At 45.4% G+C, this 17,791-nt stretch overlaps 2 protein-coding genes across 5 annotated transcripts in view; one reads left to right on the top strand and one right to left on the bottom strand.

Moving 5' to 3' along the window:
- The first annotated feature begins 147 nt into the window (after positions 1-147).
- Positions 148-7,257, top strand: LOC130143652 (neuferricin). 3 transcript variants are annotated; one of them, XR_008819827.1, is made up of 5 exons: positions 152-471; positions 896-1,036; positions 1,511-1,697; positions 3,911-4,312; positions 7,215-7,257. XR_008819827.1 is itself a non-coding variant. In XM_056326448.1 (4 exons), the coding sequence occupies exons 1-4, from the start codon at positions 222-224 to the stop codon at positions 4,122-4,124; spliced, it is 792 nt and encodes a 263-aa protein (XP_056182423.1). In that variant the 5' UTR covers positions 152-221; the 3' UTR covers positions 4,125-4,893. The 3 variants fall into 3 exon arrangements, 2 of the variants coding, with proteins under 2 accessions (XP_056182439.1, XP_056182423.1); XM_056326448.1 differs by lacking the exon at positions 7,215-7,257 and having other exon boundaries at positions 3,911-4,893; XM_056326464.1 differs by lacking the exons at positions 896-1,036; positions 7,215-7,257 and having other exon boundaries at positions 148-471; positions 3,911-4,893.
- Positions 7,017-17,791, bottom strand: part of ANKFY1 (ankyrin repeat and FYVE domain containing 1) — a 36,478-nt gene continuing 25,703 nt past the window's right edge. Inside the window, exons 16-26 of one of the 2 annotated variants that reach the window (XR_008819821.1) lie at positions 17,448-17,566; positions 16,952-17,108; positions 15,617-15,817; positions 14,395-14,571; positions 13,810-13,957; positions 13,458-13,548; positions 12,997-13,121; positions 12,626-12,772; positions 12,037-12,127; positions 8,625-10,847; positions 7,017-7,805 (exon numbers count right to left, since the gene is read on the bottom strand). Coding sequence is in view for 1 of the 2 variants with exons in the window: in XM_056326435.1 (XP_056182410.1) it covers positions 10,715-10,847; positions 12,037-12,127; positions 12,626-12,772; positions 12,997-13,121; positions 13,458-13,548; positions 13,810-13,957; positions 14,395-14,571; positions 15,617-15,817; positions 16,952-17,108; positions 17,448-17,566 (1,389 nt within the window). In the remaining variant the exon portion in view is untranslated. Of the gene's footprint in view, positions 10,848-12,036; positions 12,128-12,625; positions 12,773-12,996; positions 13,122-13,457; positions 13,549-13,809; positions 13,958-14,394; positions 14,572-15,616; positions 15,818-16,951; positions 17,109-17,447; positions 17,567-17,791 lie in introns of both variants that reach the window. The other variant, XM_056326435.1, reaches the window with a different exon arrangement.

The following is a 17,791-nucleotide window of genomic DNA, read 5'->3' on the forward strand; positions in this document are numbered from 1 at the left end:
AAAGGCCCGGCTCGCCCCGCCCCGCCCCGCCCCGGAAAGCCGCCGGTGCGGCCGCGCTGCGCGACACCCGCCGTAAAACGGAGCCGTGGGAAGGCTCGTCACGCCTCTTTCCCACGGCACCGGCCACGCTGCCGTCAGCCGCCGCCACGCTGCCGTGCGGCGAGGAAAGTGTCGTGAAAGGGGTCGGGCACGCGAGGCGCCCGCCAGGGTGGTGCGGCCCCATGTGGCGGGGTGCGGCGGCTGCGCTGCTGTGCCTGGGGGCCGCCTGCCTTCTGGGCCACGGGTTCGATCCCCGCGCCTGGCTGCTGCCGCCGCCGCCCCGCGGCCGCCTGCTGAGCGTCGCCGAGCTGGCCCGGTACCGGGGCGCTGCGGGCGAACCCGGGCTCTACCTCGCCGTGCTGGGCCGCGTGTTCGACGTGGAACGCGGCCGCAGGCACTACGGCCCAGGCGGCGCCTACAGCGGCCTCGCAGGTAGCTCCGGCGGGGCGGGGGCTACCGCGGCCTGGGCCTGGCAGAGGCTCGGGGCGGCTGGCAGGGCCCTGTCGGAGATTCGCGGGGGGGGGGGTGTCAGGGGCTCTGTGGGGGCTGGCAGGGCCCTGTCAGGGGTTCGGGGGGGTGGGGGCGCTGGTGGGGGTTGTCAGGGGCTCAGGGGGGCTCTGGCAGGGCCCTGTCAGAGATTCGGGGGGGGTTGTCAGGGGCTCTGTGGGGGCTGGGGGAGTTGTCAGGGGCTCGGGGGCGGCTGGCAGGGCCCTGTCAGGGGCTCAGGGGGGGTTGTCAGGGGCTCGGGGGGGGGCTGGCAGGGCCTTGTCAGGGGGTCGGGGCAGTGGGGGGCTGGCAGGGCCTCAGGGGCGGCTGGCAGAGCTCTGGGGGGGCCTCACCACCTGCCTCCTTGCAGGGAGAGATGCCACCAGAGCGTTTGCCACCGGTGACTTCACACCAGCGGGGCTGGTGGACGATGTCTCAGCGCTGTCGCCCGGCGAGATGCTCGCCATCCAGAGCTGGCTGTCCTTCTACAGTGACAGCTACAACCCCGTGGGTAGGTGGGCCTGGCTGGAGTGAGATTCATCTGCCCACCTTGGAGGCAAAACTGGACGGTTCTCTTGCCCTGGGCCGTCAGCTGCAGCTCTCTGTCCTGCTTTTCATCATTTCATCAGATGTGAGCACTGAAATGAGCCAGGCTCGGGGGACGGGAGGAGCAGCAGCACAGGGGAACGATTTTGGGGAATAGGGTGCACGGTTGGGAAAGACTTCTGAGTTTTGCAGCTGAAAGTGGTGTTGACTTTCTGATCTTTAATGAGGCTGTGCCTAAGCTTGCCCTGCGTGGATTTAATATGTATAAATTGCTGTGTGATCCAGTAATGGAAAGGATGTAAGCTCAGTTCAGTTTTAAAATTGGGCCATGGTGAGATCCCTTTTTGTCTTTAAATAATGATTTATTTTTTTACAAAGACAGAACTATTCCTTTTCCTTGACTGGAAACACTTCGGTCTTAACTGATCTTCTCTCCCAGGGAAGCTTGTGGGCAGATTCTATGATGAAGATGGGGCACCAACAGAAGCCTTAAGGCAGGCTGAGGCTGCGATAGAGGAGGCTCTCAAGTTCCAAGCAGAAAGTGAGCAGAGGAAGCAGCAGTTCCCACCCTGCAACTCTGAATGGAATTCTGCTAAGGGCAGCCGATTCTGGTGCTCCAGACAGAGGTAAACTGCCTTCCTGCCATCACACTTGGACCCTTTGAAGCAGAGCATTTCTGCCGTTTTTTTGGATGTCTTGAGCTTTGTCCTTGGCTCTCCTAGCAGGAGTGGCATAGAAAGATGTCCTGGCTCCTGCAGCCACCATACTCCATTGTAGGTGAGGTCCACTGACTTCTCCACAGAAGGGTATAGGCTGGTCCTAATGTGCTGAGTGCTGGCAGGGCTGGAATATGCTGGGCAGGGTCCCTTCCCCTGTCCACGAATTTTCACAGAATCCTAGAATCATTTAGGTTGGAAAAGACCTTTAAATAGAGTCCAAACAATAACCCAGCACTGCTAAGTCCACCAGTAAACCATGTCCCTAAGTGTCACATCTACACGTCTTTTAAATACCTCCAGGGATGATGACTTCCCCACTTCCCTGGGCAGCCCGTTCCAGTGCTTGACAACCCTTTCCGTGAAGAAAATTTTCCTAATATCCAATCTAAACCTCCCCTGGGGCTGTTTCCTCTTGTCCTACCAGTTGTTAGTTGGGAGAAGAGACCAACCCCCACCTCGCTACACCCTCCTCTCAGGTAGTTGTAGAGAGCAAGGTCTCCTCCAAGCCTCCTTTTCTCCAGGCTGACACCCCCAGTGCCCTCAGCTGTTCCTGGTCAGACTTGTGCTCCAGCCCCTTCCCCAGCTCTGTTGCCCTTCTCTGGATGCGCTCCAACACCTCAGTGTCTGTCTTGGAGTGAGGGACCCAAAACTGAACATGGTATTTGAGGTGCGGGCTCACCAGTGCCAAGTACAGGGAGATGATCGCTGCCCTGGTCCTGCTGGCCACACTGTCTCAGATACCAGCCAGGATGCTACTGGCCGCCTTGGCTACCTGGGCATGCTGCTGGCTCATGTTCAGCCTGCCATCAGCCAACACCCCCCCAGCTGTGCTTTCTGTCAGGCAGGGCCAACCGGCAAGGAGCAGCAGTGCTGTTCTCTGCTGTGCCAGGCTGAGCCACTGCTGCTGTGTGAATTGGAGTCCCTAGATTTTCTCTGCCTGCCCAGCAACCACTGATAGCCACCACCCAGTCTGGAGTTGCACAGAGGCGTAGGTTGGGCTAGTGAAAACATTCTCCAGCATGAGGTAGCAAAGAGTTACTCTGCTCACTGACCTGGTGAGCGGGTAAAAGGAAACCAAAGTTTTATCCCAATCATTAATACTTCTAGGAATTTTATTTCTGGGGCAAAAATTCTTGTGTCACACTGGAATCCAAATCAGGTTTCAGAACTGCCACATGTGCACACAAGCCTGCTGTTCTCAGGGAAACAGGACAGAAACCTCACTAGGACCATCTGCTGCCTTCTCACCTATCGGGAATGCAATGCTTAGCTTGTGTTTTTCAGAGAGTTTCAGAGCCTGTCTCACAGGCTACTGCCACAACAGTTTTCACTTAAAACCACATAAAAATGAGGTTGAACATTGAATAGTCATTTCCTGCTTGGCCTATTTACTTGTATTCCTCTCTCAGTTTAGGGAATATTTTGTTTGAAGGTGGGATCATTTCACAGACCACACCACGAAATGCTTAGGCTTCATTTCGTTTCGGTACAGCAGTAGCACTGCGTACCATGGGGGAATTGCTTCTATGTGTGAATGAGCTTGGTACAGCCTTGGGACTGGGTGTTGCGTGGCAGTCACTTGTGTAAAGAGTTTTACAGGCTTAAAAGAGGCTGTGGTTGGGGGAACGGGCAGGATTTGGCCCATAAGAGACACCATGAAGTAGCTGCAGAGGTACTTGAGATTTTTTTTTTTTTTTGCTTCTGCCCTAGTTCTCAAAATCACTGTGTTCAGTCAAGGCACAGAAGGTGGCATGTGGTCACCTGTGAGCAATTAGCTACCCCCAGAAAAGGCATTTTGCCATTAGACACGCTGTGTAACAGAAGGCTATGATTCCTTTTCCAGCAATAGAAACACGGTAAGCAGAAGTTGGTTGCTCTCGGAAGTGCGAAAGCATGTAGCAGCAGTGATGACACCAGCTTCAGGCCACAGGTGTCCAAAGCACAGCCAATAAGGAGGTCTCAGAAAGCTGTGTTGGCTATTGACAGCAAAGTCTACCTCAGTGGCGTATTGTTAGTTCTAACTCTCCCAGATTCTCTTGGGTTTTTTCTAACAGTTCTCTATTCACTAGAAGCATTTTCACGGGTTTGAATTGTAATTTATTTAAATTTTCCATTGTTAGTGGGGGAGTGAAGAGAGACTGGACTGGAGTCCCTCGGAAGCTGTACCAACCTGGTTCGCGGGGGAGTCACTGCGTGTGCGTGAGGACTACTGGTCCCTCGTGGGGCTGGCCGGCCTCCAGTGAGCACAACGACCGCGGCGATCTGGATAACCCTCACCTGGAGGAATACGAGGGCTGCCATCCGCTGGCCGAGCAGTGTGTCCTGAAGGTGTGACTGACTCCAGGGGGGCAGAGTCCTGCAGCCAAACATCGCACTTTGAGGGGGCAGCTCCGGCTCCGTTCCATCTGTGCAAAGGCAGCAATTAACAATTCATGTTGCTCGTGACTCTCTTAATGTGCGGAGCTGGAGATGAAATGGAGGAAATACTTTAGCCAAGTTAGTGGCTAAAAAGCAGTAACAGGGTATGTACTTTATTCCTATGGTATGTTTACATCTGGCAACAAATTTTTAAGATGCACGGCCTGAATTATATTTAAAAACTGATTCATTGTGCAGTCAGGAAATTGATGCTTGCATGCGCAGTGGTGGGTGCAACGTATTGCGTTTTAAGGTAGTGAGGTAATGAGCACAAGAACTGCTGCAGCATCACTGACCTGTTTATGCACAGTCCTCCACTTGCTTGAACTATGTCTGCAGCTTTGTAATGGTGGTCATCCTTCCCACCTGGTTTTCTCCAAGGAGTTCAAAGGTAGCAGGGAGAAGCCTGAATTTCTCCAACAGTTAAGGTACGTAGCATCTAGGAACTTCTGCAGCTTAGTTATACAAAAGCGTTATCAAATTCTTGGAATACAGAAGGCAAAGGTCACAGCTGTATTTCCTCATTTAGTGTTTGCATTAGATACTGTGCAAAGATGATACTGGAAGCCACCTAATGAGGATTGTTGTTTTATATTAACCTCACCCTCCTGGTCCTGTGATTCACTACTTTCAAACTACTCAGAGCAAGAATTGGTAGTTTAACAAAAGCTATGTGGCAACACGACTATCCCGCTGTCATCTGCCTCTTATTTCCGTTGTGGTATATGGCCTCCTCCCATCTGGTACCACGTCCATCAGCCTGTAACCTTGAAGTCTGTGCATATTTTATCACAGCTGGCAAATGTGCAGGGCAAGTTATTACTGTTTCTGCGTGGGGCTGAAAAGGACAAGAGAATACCCGCAGAGAGCCTAGGTGCTATAAACCCAAGGCTGCAGGGAAGCAGCTGCTGGTTTTCGTTAGGTTCTGGTCTAGGTGGAGCCTCAAGAGAGACACTCAGATTACACAGAGCCCAGCAGCGGCACAGGTCCGTGCTGAACTGTGTTCAGTTCCTTAAGGCAGCTGCCACCTATTTATAAACAGCTGGAAGGCATTTATAAACTCAGTTAGTTTTGAGCTACTAGCACCTCTAAAGTCCCACAAATCTAAGCAATCAGTTAATAAGTATTAAGATTACAGGAGGCCTGGCAGCATTGCTTCAAAGTAGAGAATAATCACTTCATTGCAGTCACAGCAGGACATACTACAGTGCTTTTCACCTACGATGTTTACGATGAGGCTGCAGCTGACACTGATAATAGCTGTACAGCCATTTAAACGTGCATATGGTTATTGTAATATGTTTGGGGGGTTGTGGTGGGTAGGGTTTTTTAGTAAACCTAGTTTTGTTGTTTAGTTTTCAACCAAAATCTTGAAGAGAAGTGAAGACACTTTCAGGCAGATGCATCAGCTCTTACCAGTCACAGCGAAGTCATATGTTTAGATGAGTGGCAGAACTGAAAAACCCAGCCCTGGGCTCGTGCTGTCTTTGGGACAGGAGCAGGCTGCTCCTCTCGCATGACAAACCTAAAGGTAAAGCAGTGTAAGATCCGCAGGCAAGAGGTGCAAAGCCATCCTTCATTGTCTCCACAACTCAGGGGGCATTCCAAGCATCACTGCATCATGTGCTGTTGGATGTGTCTTCTTGAACTAGCATTTAAAGGTCAAACCATCCCCTAAATTGATTGGCAAGTGTCTTTAAAGTAGCTTTTAAAAGCTGTTTAAAAGTTGCAGTAAATTCCAGGTAATTAAATACTGTAAAAAGCAGTTTGTAAAGGCAAGTCAATGTCACAAGTTGGAGGCCTAGCAGAGGTGCATTAGCTATGTAACCTCTAAGCAAGTCTCATCTCGCTGTAATGTGCTCTGTGCTCAAGCATTATGTTGAAATGCTGAGGGGATGCTTTTGATCTTAAAAGCTATATCATAAAAAACCCCCAAAAGCAGTACAACCCCATGCTGCAGCAAGGCAAGATGGGAGTGTGGTGCTGTAACTTAAACTTGGTTCAAAACCAATTTCAGTTTAGTGTTTGGGAAACACCAAGATGGAGGAAAATTTTATCTTGCACAAGGAGTAAGTCATCTATTAAAGCAAACAAGGAGACAACCTCGCTGGCCTGAAGTGCTCCAGGATTATCTTGTTTCTACGCCAGTTTAAAAGCTCAGCTAGATCCTCCCATAGTAAAAAGGGTGGGAAGAAAATAGTGACAGTTACACAGGGGTCAGGTCAACACAGACGGTGCTCTAATAAAGCTCAGTGTTCATCTGTACTTTAGTAAAGTTTTATTAATAAAAAGACTAACACATCACACTCACCAAGATGTTTTGGTTGGTTTTGCTATTGCACTGAAGCTTTCCTTTTCTTGAAGCCAAGCTGCAGCAGCTCTAGGCTTTGCTAGGAGGCTAAGCTGCCCACCAATATACAACTGACCACACTTAGTATGTTGCTTTGAGTCAACTCGGCTCAGCCCTTGAAACTGATCTAAGCCAAGAACTTATTTACTCCATGAACCAGCTCTGGCCTAGAGGAAGTTAGGATTGTTTCATAAGAATGATTATCTCTGTGTCTAGTATAAGGCATTCAGGATGACTATATGGTATAAACTAGAACACCAAACCTTGTCAGCCAAAAGAATGGTTGTAGCAGTTCCACAACATTAAAATGAATACCTGGAATCATTTTAGAACAGTTGTCAAGCCCAATTGAATGTTGCATCCCTAGTTTTCCTTGTGGCTTGTAAAGAATAGCTTGCAAAGGGGCAGCTGCCTCTACAGGAGAAGATACTTTAACAAGGTTTCCACCTCACAATGCATTATCTAGTTATGCATTTTATTACAAGTAGAATCATTACACAACAAAGTAATGCATATTGGAAAAATACATTTTTACAGTGACTCCAGACAAACATTGCAGATAAAATGCCATTGTTCTAAGACTTCCTTTTCTATTTCAGAGGGTATTGGAAGGTTCGAGTTATTTCTGTCACTCATACAAGCTTTGATTTTTCTAGAAATGAGTTTGCTGCAGTACCCAACTCTGCCGGTTACAGGAAAGAGGACTCACCTATTAACATCTGATCTACAAAAAAAAAATAAAAATCCAGCCTTGGCCTCCAATATTGTTACATGCTAATTTATAAGCACTACGTGAGAAATGAGAAGTTGTACAAGCCATTCATCTCCAGCACAGGAAGTCATTAAGGCATCTCTCAGCTTTTAGCCAGCAATTTGCTATGCTCTGTTAGTACCTTCAACACTTAACGTTCTCACTCCACTTAGTGGTGTGAAACAGTGACTACACCTTTTACAGAGACAAATTAAAACTGAAACTAGTCCACATTTTGTGCTTGTGTAAGTGCTGGATGACTGCAATCAAGAGGAATCCAGGCTCAGAACAAAAAGCTACAAACCACCACAGACTTCCCACGTAGCCCTGTTGAAGCGCCTGAAGCCTGCTCTGACAGCATCACTTCCCAGGGACGGCCGATGGCTTTCCATTTACCCTGTTCAACGCTTGGCAGACTTGAGTCTCGAGTGAATAGATACCACTTAAAGACAGCAGGGGTAACAAGGGTTGGGGTTTTGGTCACAACTGTAGTATGCTACAAAGAAGAGCAGTTTTTAGTAGAGTTAGAAATGTGTTGACCACTAGTACATTACCAAGTGCCTCCATTCGTATTTGTACCCTGCAGTGGAGCATTGCCAGCAAAACTCCCCGCCCCACCCCCACCCCCCCAAATCTGAGGTCTGAGAGTTCAGACCGATACTAGACAGAGTGTATAAAGGACCGACCCCACCAGCTGTTTGGTGGGGTCAGCCTCTTCAGCTGAACTAGAAGGAAACTTGCGTTTTGGTTTGAGTTGTGAGCTTCTCCCCTTTAACTCTGGCAGAAAGCTATTTAGAGTTGGCTGGAAGGAAACTATCTCAAAGGCACTTTAAAATGATCAAATTCATTGAATTTAGTTGCTTTAAATTTAATGAACACTTCAGGCTACACATTTGTTTATCGACAACCTTAACTTTCCTTTTCAGACTTCAGTAAGAAAGCTGGTACAATATTGGCTGTAAACAGCAAATGAGGAGCGTTACACATGGTTTCACACATCCTTCCCAGAGTTTCAGGCAGTTAATTAATATTCTGTGTTAAAAACAGCAACTAGCCAGCCTTAAACCTGCCATCCAGTTAGGCTGAATTTTCACAAGATCTACATTTTTCATTATTTAAAAGCTTGCTTACTCTGTTAAAGCTGAGCTCCCTGTTCCCCTGCCCCTTCCAGAGAAGTCACTGAAAAAGTGATGTTTAAACACTTCAGCAATTACATGTTGTGCAGTTTTCCACTTAAGTTGGAAGTCCACAGGCTGTGGCCTTGGAAGAACACTCCTCTGCCGCTATCTTTTGGTATTCTGAGCACACAACTTACCCCTCCACATCACCACAGCTCCAAACCAAGGAAGTCAACATGTTATCACGGGATACACTACAGCCAAGACTTCTTTCACCAAAAGCACTTTTCCATCGCTATCTTTCACTGCTAGATACTTGCAGCCAGTGATATTCTGAAATATCAGAAAGCAATAGACTAGAAGTACAATGTTTTTCATCTATTCCACTCAAAAATCCAAACTGTAGCTTGCAGTTAAATGCTCAGACATCATTGTTCTCCACTTCTCTCACCTAGAATATTCTGCCAGAGATACAACCATTTATATTAGTAACTGTGTTAGAGACCAGTTGTGTTACCCAGGGCATTCTGTTGGAACGTGACAGCAACAGACATTAAACAGTGAGGCAAATTTGTATTATTGTCCATTACTCTTCTCTAGTGTTAACAAGGGTGAGATTCCAGTTATAACATAGTCATATTGGAAAATCAAAAGTGCAGATCAAGTGAGACTTGATGTGAAATTCAACATGCAAATGTCACCAATTATACCCTCTCCTATCCTTTTTTGTACAAGTGTGAGGAAAAACCCCAAGCCAGTCTTCCACAAAAGCAGCAGTCTGGTTTACCATCTCACCTTCTTCTAAGACCGACAAGTCACTATTCTTCACAGGGCAGTGCACCACCAGCTCGCCCACGTTGTACACTGGAGATAACAGTCATTAAATAAACACACACCAGTTCACAGTAGAGATGAGGAACGCCGAGTTGAGTCTAAACTAGGTTCATCTCTTGGGATGAAAACAGCCTTGATATAGCATGTAGTTTTGCTTAAGCACACGTACTTTCTGACTGAAGCCTTTGCCCACCAAATCATAACCTTGTCTATCAGCAAAGTACTTTCCTGTTTACCTAGACAATGTGGTGATGGATTGTTACAGATTCAGCATGTTTAAGAGAGCATGATCAGCCTAGATTAAAATACTGCAGCTTAATTCAAATGTCTGGCACTGCACCACTAGGTCGGAATCCTTCCTTCAAGCCAGAGGCCAACTGTTAACAGGAAGCCTCCAAATGCGCTCCCACTCACCAGCAATCCTGCTGAAAATGGAATTTAATGTCTAGAGGTGCAGCACATCCTACACTGGTAGGGTTACTGACTGTCCCACAGCCGTTCACCAGGGTCTTTAAACCAAAGTAAAGTGCTACTCTCCCTCATGGGATTCATAATGCACATCAGCATTTATTGCTGTTTTCCGAGTTACAACTACTTAACCAGTTCTAGTGTTTCTCCATCTAGCATACGGTCAGGTCTTTCAGCGCACTTACCTTCATTTATACAAGTTACCAGAATTAGAAGGACTAGCAACGTAAATACGAAAGTGCAACAAAGTAGACCTTGACAGTTCTAACTGGTATGAGCAAGAGTATTTACTGGCTAAACAATCTTGCGCTTCTCTTGAACATGCTAAAGCTCATGAGACATTTACTGAGGAGGTATTCAGATGTGGATCTGCAATTCTGACTGCTTTGCATCAGATGTTTGTTGTAAAGCTTTCTGTTGTAAGGCCACAATTCTTGAGCTATACTTAACAACTACTCCCATTTTTCAAGAGTTTAAGTGAACAGTGGTTGCCACAGCTCAGCCTAGCTTCTCAAGAAGTCTTCTCTGGAGAAAGGGAACATTTATCCTTTAAGACAAAGCAAAGAAAGATACCTGGTTACCCTGAAACTTAATGCCATCTCTACTAATCAGCCTGAAAGCCACAGGACTGAATAGAGTTGCTCAGTACAAAGCACCATATCAAGGACAGACCTGTTTCATGTCGATTCGAACACCAGCCTAACAATTTTAGCTTCCATACCCCACTGCAACTAGAAGAGGGTCTAAATTCTTTTATCACTTGGTTTTCAACGATCCACTCGAATTCCTAGTGAAGTCTATCACAGCCCAATACATTTACAGTCGTACAAAGTCATTTATACCGGAATATATCATAACAGGGTCCTTAATTAGTTCAGTCTATTGCAGAAGACACGTATAGGCCTCCTCTTCCCTATCCAGAGGGCTTGTAAGCAGAGCTGCTGTCAGGAGCGCTGACTGGGAATCCCTTTACTTCCACAGCCTACTAGGAGACTCCTCCCAGAGTCAGGACATCAAAGCAGATGTTGCAAACTCGAACTGGCTTGTTCAGGTCAAATTTTATGATGGGAATCTCCTTTGTTGAGCACTTATGGCAGAGCAGGCGTCCACAGTGTCGGCTGTTGACAGAAGAGGGGTGGGAAAAAGTTAATTCACTCACAGTGAACACTTGGGGTTTACTGTTTGATATTCTTTATCAACGACAGTATTACTATAAAGGGTACAGTAGCAGTTGAAATGCCACATTTTTCTTGTATCTTCTTACACATCTCATGTAATAATTTAATACTAACACCAAACGCACATACTGCTTCTATACTAGTCAGTCACCTAATATGACTTCAACCAACACGCGTAGTTTCTCTGGAATACTGGGATAAGAGAAAAACCTTAGCCTAACATCCATCTAACCCAGCTTGTTTTCTACAAGTTCAGACTAGTTAAGAAAAGGCAACTCATACCAGCACCTTCAGTCATTTTCACTTTACAAACAGCACCCCTAACCTAAGCTGGCAGTGGCTGCCTAAATCTGTCACCTGTTTTAGAACGGGTCAGCCCCATCACTGTGGCAACGTGCTTTCCCCTCCCCCCTTTTCAGCTTAAGCAATAGCCACCAGTGGCAGCAGGTCACTGCATCCAGCTTAAGGTGGACTCTGGGGAGACAGATAACACCACAATAGCTACGGGCTACAGACCTTGCTCAACAGCTGAGGGCTAGTTGAGCATGTACCAGCCAAGATCCAGCTGGTATGCAAATATGACTAAGTCAATAGTCTTACTCCATAAACAGTGGTCAGCCCAGGGCCGTGGAGCAACCCTGCATGGCAGCAGGCTGCATGCCAACACCTCCCCTCGAGCAGGGATGCCTCTCAAGGTTACTCCTTGAGGTTGAGAGAAGGCTTGTCACATCAGATGCTAGGTAAGTGAACTGGGAATAAGCACGCTGAACCTCTGAAAAGCCATGTAAAGGCGCCTGACTCTGCCTAGATAATCCTTTAGACATAAACCACTGACTAAGTCTGGATCCCGCCACACCTAAACCCCTTCTCAGAAAGGAGTCTAGAACAATCCATATCTGCTGTTTTGCTACAGGAACTTTGACGTGATTTCAAGTGCACAAACTCCTTAAGATATGATTTTAGTCAGACCACAAGGTGCTGATCTAGGATAGGGTGGAATGTTTCAGCTAGATTAGTTATACCCCTACGTTAACACAGAGGTTTTCTAAACCACCAGAAGGAACAAGCCTAGCCACGTTTGGAAGAGGAATCCGTTTCCTCATAAGCGCAGCAAGCTGTATCACGTTACCAGTGATGCTTTCTTGTCGTGACTCCAAATTTGGCAGTGCATTCATAGCAGTTGGAGCCATCACACCAGGGAGGTTCTTTTGTCAACATATCTGTTAAAGGCAAAATGTAAAGGCAAAATGGGCTCAGACACTCGAGTACACTGTAACATTAAGGAGGCTTTTTCCAGTTTTATGCTGCATTCGGTATTAACTAGCTACTCTGGCAGTAGCTGCACTCTTGTTTGTAGGCAATGTAATGTTGACAAAAGCCACTACACATTACCCACAGCAACTATACACCACAAGTTAAACAGCAGTATCTAGGTTTCAAGACTGTATTGGACTACAATACCAGCCAGGAGTCTCCGCAAATATTACTTTTTCTAGAAGGATAGGAAAGTTTGACAGGTCTTCACTGTGCAACTTTTCAGTTGCTCATAAAAAAAATTAGTATTTCTACCCACCCATTTAAAGCTGTAGAATATTCAGAACTTCAGCCCCTCTGGAATTACTGTGATCAGAGACAGATCTCCAGAGTTCCTTCCTCCACCAAAGTACCTCAACACACGAGCAAAAAACCACTTTCCAAATGTAGCAAGTAGTGCTTACCCAGCAGTCTAAAGAGAAGCTGTTTTGTAGCAACTTGATAGTTGAAGATATTGACTCCTTGATTATTGTTAACTCCGAGACGAGCCCCAGCTCTCACTATTGCACGACACAAGTTAGCATTTCCCTTCATGTAAGCCAACAGGAGTACTGAAAAATAAGAGCCAGACACTTGCCTGCTAACAGAGTGGTAGGTCTGTATTATAATTACACTCAGTCCAGAGCAAGATCTCTAGTCCTTTTAAGTTTCCACGTAATGTTTGCATCTTACTGTATTTAACATGCTACTGCCAATTATTCCAGCTTTAAGTGTGACATACCATTAATACAACGTGAGGGACTTTCAAGTTTAATAGCGGTTGAATCTCACCTACCTGTGTTTCCTTCAGCATCGGGTTTGTCTAGAGGGTATTCTGGCATACACTCCAAGAAGAGGTCACAGATGGCTGCTGCATTATCTTTCCCATACTGTCCCAAAATATGCATCGGTGACTGGCCTCTGGGGAGAAGAATTTGTTATTCTGATCAAAGCCTGCTTGCTACTGCAGTTACTCATCCAACTCTCCTTGTTTTCAAGCCTGGTTCTGACATAAAACAATGCTACACCTAACTCACTCAGCACATCACACACAGCTGCCTACTTTTACTTCCTTTTCTTGGTGTATAAGATTTCCACACAATTTAAACACAGCATGCTCTGCACACTTCACTGCAGATTTAGTGCAGAAATGCTACAATCCAAGGCAAACCTTTGGGGTTTTTTAATCTAGTCATACCAGCACATACTTTAAAATAGAATGTGGGTCTTTTAGTCTGTTAAGACTATACCAATTACCTAATATTAAAGGCTTCTGCATCTACATTGCACTCTGTGAGGAGGACTCGGATATTGTTTAGACGGCCATGCATCACTGCCAGATGAAGAGCTGAAAAGTAAGAGAAGCTTCAAGAATTTGAAGTAGTTAATGTCAGCAATAGTTACAGCCCAATAAAATTAAGCACGCCCGTTCTACTTCCCCCACCCTCCCTCTCAAAGTCCTTCCACAACCTCCCATTTCCTGGGCTTTCATTCTTTATCACCTTTGAAGAGTGAGCCCAGTCAGTGGGCTACCTCCTATCACGGAGAATATAACAGTAACAGACCTACTGAAGCATTTGCATTTACTCATGTAACTTTGTACGTTTACCATTATTTCCATTTTCATCTACGGCTGCGAAGTCTACTCCGTTCTCCAGAAGGACTGAACAAATTGTGGGCAGATCTTGCTGGGCTGCTAAGTGCAGAGCAGTCTGACGATGCTTAGTCAGTTCATTCACCTGGGCACCTGCAAGCAGCTGTCAAGACGCAAAAAGGACTATGTTCAAAGATATTTTCAGGGGTATTAGCCAACAGTTTACTTCTGTGAATGAAGCACACAAGACTCCACTGTACAGAGATACTTTTAGGCCTCCAGCATATATAAAATGCTATCATTACTGAGCTGGTGCAACTTCTGTTCACGGTCAAGTCTGCAGGAAGAGCAAAGTAAAGTTCTTCCCTTAAAACGAGCCACACTATTTAGTGATTGCTGCAAATCAAACATGCTCATATAAAGGTTACTGATGCAGCCCACCTAGCAGTACAAGCTAAGGGAACTTGATATGCAAGTCTTGAGTTTTGCTTCAGAAAGAAGTGGTGTCACCTTCAGCCAACTCTTCTAGTCTACAGGCTACGTGCATCAAGTTAGAATATGCATTTTTGATTAGAGGAAAAATGACTCTCCAGTACATACCAGATTACGCACAATGATCTCTGAGCCAGCTTGTACAGCCAAGTGGAGAGGTGTTAGTTTGGAGGCATCCTGGACCCGAGAGTTTACGTTAGCCTGTACACTTATCAGGAACAGCACGCTCTCAATGTCCGAGTTCTGAACAGCTACATGTAGGAAGTTCCGACCTTTATTATCAACCTGTGGCAGAAAAGGCACATGAAATGAAATCCATTATTTCTGTAGTACAACAAATTGTTATGTGGTAGGACGTATTTTCACTAAGAGATACTTGCTCCCTCTACTTGTTGCTTTCACTGCTTGATATTAGAGACTTGATAGATATAACTTCTCGGTTCAGTTACTTGATGGTTATCAGCTGCAATTGCTCACTCCAATCTGCTTCAGATAACTTTATTTCTACTTCACAACCTTGTCATTCCTTGACCATGCACTGGAGAGAACTGTGACAGATAGAAGGTTAACAGCTCTTGTACTTCAGCACTGAGCAGCAGTTAATGATAAACTCAGTTAAATGAAACAAACTTGAGTCAATCTGGCAGTTAACACCAGAGAAGCAACATGTGGTCCCGGCACACTGATGTAAAGTGTCTTCATTTTTTGGCTTAGTATCAAATGTGTATTGTTTTTCATCTTTGCCTTGAAGCTGATGTTAAAGCACATTTAGAACTGGCTGTATTTGTAACAACATTTTAGATACAAGAGCTCACTAAGCACTCAAACACTTTACTAGTAATTAAACTTACAAAGGGTAGGAAGAAAGTCCTGAACAGCTGCCCGAGTATCACACCAGAAGCCTGAAGATATGGTGGAGGCTTTTATAGTTCAGTAGTGCAGCAAAACATCTATTATTCAGTTATTTTAGGTCAGGGTTTCTGTTTTAGATAGCTTTAGGAGAGGTCAGAAATAGATTATTTTTGTACTAGTCCAGCACAAGACAGAAGTAGTTAAAACTTTCTCCTTGCATACAAATACGCCTGTTTCTCAGTTCGGTACTGAAGAGATGGGATTTAATGAGGCGATACCCCTTCATGTTCTTACTCACACAATACCATGTACACATCTACAGTTTCCTAATAAATCCTGCTACAGAAGACCAGTTTCTAGTGAATGTCATTGCATGTAAAGCCACAAAAGGATAAAGCAGAATTTGCTTGTGGAACACCTGTTAACTACAAACTTCTGCAGTAAGATAACCAGCATGCTTTGAGTACTTCCAGCTTACCTGCTCAGCAGCTCCTGGCTCCCTCTTCAAAATTGCTTCAGCTGCTTTGTTATTTTTATACGTCATGGCACATGCAAAGGGAGTCATTCCTTGCCTGTCACGTACATTTAGCTTAATATCTGGATGTGAAATCATAAGCTGAATGATAACGTTATGTTGGTTGCTAATGGCAACATGGATTGGAGTTCTTCCTTCAGCATCCTAGAAAGAAACCAGGAAGTTAGATGAATATTAACACAAAAATCCTTCCCTAATTCTGAAGGGTAAGGGTCGAGGAAGCTTAGTTTAGTTCTGTGACATGCCCAGCTGCCTTCAGCTGGGACATCAAACAGTTGCAGTGGGAGCTCAAATCCACAGTGTAAGTAAAGCAAATTGGTATTTGTTTCTCCAAATAGGTTGACCTCAATCCTGTGCTATACAGGCATCTAAGTCGCTCAGAATAACATTTCCCATGAAGTCAGACATTTTGGGGGCAGAGATGAGCATTCAAACCTAAGTCTAGCAAATTCAAATTAGGCGTTTAATCACTTGTCTGTACTGAGCTGCAGTTTACAACCATGGCTGCTCCGTGACTGTTCTGTCATTCATTTATATATCATTTTTCAATAGCATCCATAAGGACCTAGAAGTGTTATGCAGTCATTTTTGTTGCTATTTGTCAAGCTTCTGTTTAAGGATTACTGTGTAGTAAAACATCAAGTTACTCATACTCACATCACCTCAGTTTAGTCAGTAACTGAGGGCACTTCCCAAACATACTAACAAAGCAGAGTATTTTGAGTTTTATGTGATACTTGATCTAATGATTAGCTGCAACAAAATCCAGCCCTGCTCCTGCCTTGAATTCACACTAGGGACAGAAGAGTTGAATTCCAATCATTACATCAGAAAACTAACCCTGCAAGAAGTTTCCTTCTGTCATTATTTTCCTTCAGCGTAGCTTTTCGAATTAACCCATCACATGGGCAGATAAGCACTAGATCTGGTAACAAGGGATAGGAAAGAAAGTAGAGCCACAGCCAGTCATCACACCAGGGCAGCTGTAACAGAAGGATGTAGTCACAGCATGGGAACAGGCTTCCCAGAGCTGTTGTGGAGTCTTCGTCTCTGGAGACATCCAAAACCCAAGTGAACACTGTTCTGCACAGCCTGCTCTACGTGAACCTGCTTTAGCAGAGGGTTGGACTAGATTATCTCCAGAGGTCCCATCCAACCCTGACCATTCGGTGAATTTTTTCCTATCAAGCAGGATACTCAGCTGAAAGGAAAGTTTGTTCGCACTACATCAGAGGCAAAGAATCAACTCTGAAGAAATTGCACAGCTTCTCAACATACCTGAGCGTTGACATTGGCACCAAACTCCAAAAGGCACTGAATCACCTCTTCTAGTCCCCAGCAGGCTGCCAAGTGTAGAGGTGTCTGTCCGTCATGAGCTTCCTCTTCTCCTTCTCCATTTGGGCCTGGCTTTCTGGGACTATTCACATCACAACCACTAAAACCAACACAATACAGTCAATTACATTTCACCTAGATGTAAACTTTTTAAACTGTTGCATACGAGAGTCAGAAAAAGAGCTGATCCAGCAACTGCTGACATTCTACAAAAGTACAAGTTCCTGGTTTTAATTTGACACGCCATCAAAAACATGATGCTAACAAGGCTAACAGAACATGCCTTAGGATTAGTCAGACTTCCCTAAGTGCCATCCACCCACCAAAAGTCTAGTGAAGCACATACCTGTTACTGGCTCAAAATGGCATTCAATTAATTTATGCCAGGAAAATATGTACATGCACATTAGAAGGGTTGTATTTTAAAAGGGGGTCTGACCTGCGAATAAGAAAGCATGCTATCTGTTCACTGTTTTCATCAATAGCTCTATGAAGAAGAGTTTGTAAGCAGCCACTTGGTCCTGACCCCCAACAGGTTGAATCACAGCCATGCCTAACCTGGAAGGAGAAGCACAATGAGGCAGTGAAGGTTTTTTGTCTCCAGCAGGCTCCTACTACTTTATATAGTCCTTTACTAATGCTTCCAAAACATTATTCATTAGAGAAAGAATTTCTGATAGTTTATCTATTCTTGTGACAGTCCCTAAATTTCAGGAAGCTATTTTAATGTCTTCTGGACCAAGAAAGAAAGAAAAAAGTATGGGTTTTTTGTCTACTACATAA

Source organism: Falco biarmicus, chromosome 1 (genome assembly GCF_023638135.1).
Source record: "Falco biarmicus isolate bFalBia1 chromosome 1, bFalBia1.pri, whole genome shotgun sequence".
Lineage (NCBI taxonomy): Eukaryota > Metazoa > Chordata > Aves > Falconiformes > Falconidae > Falco > Falco biarmicus.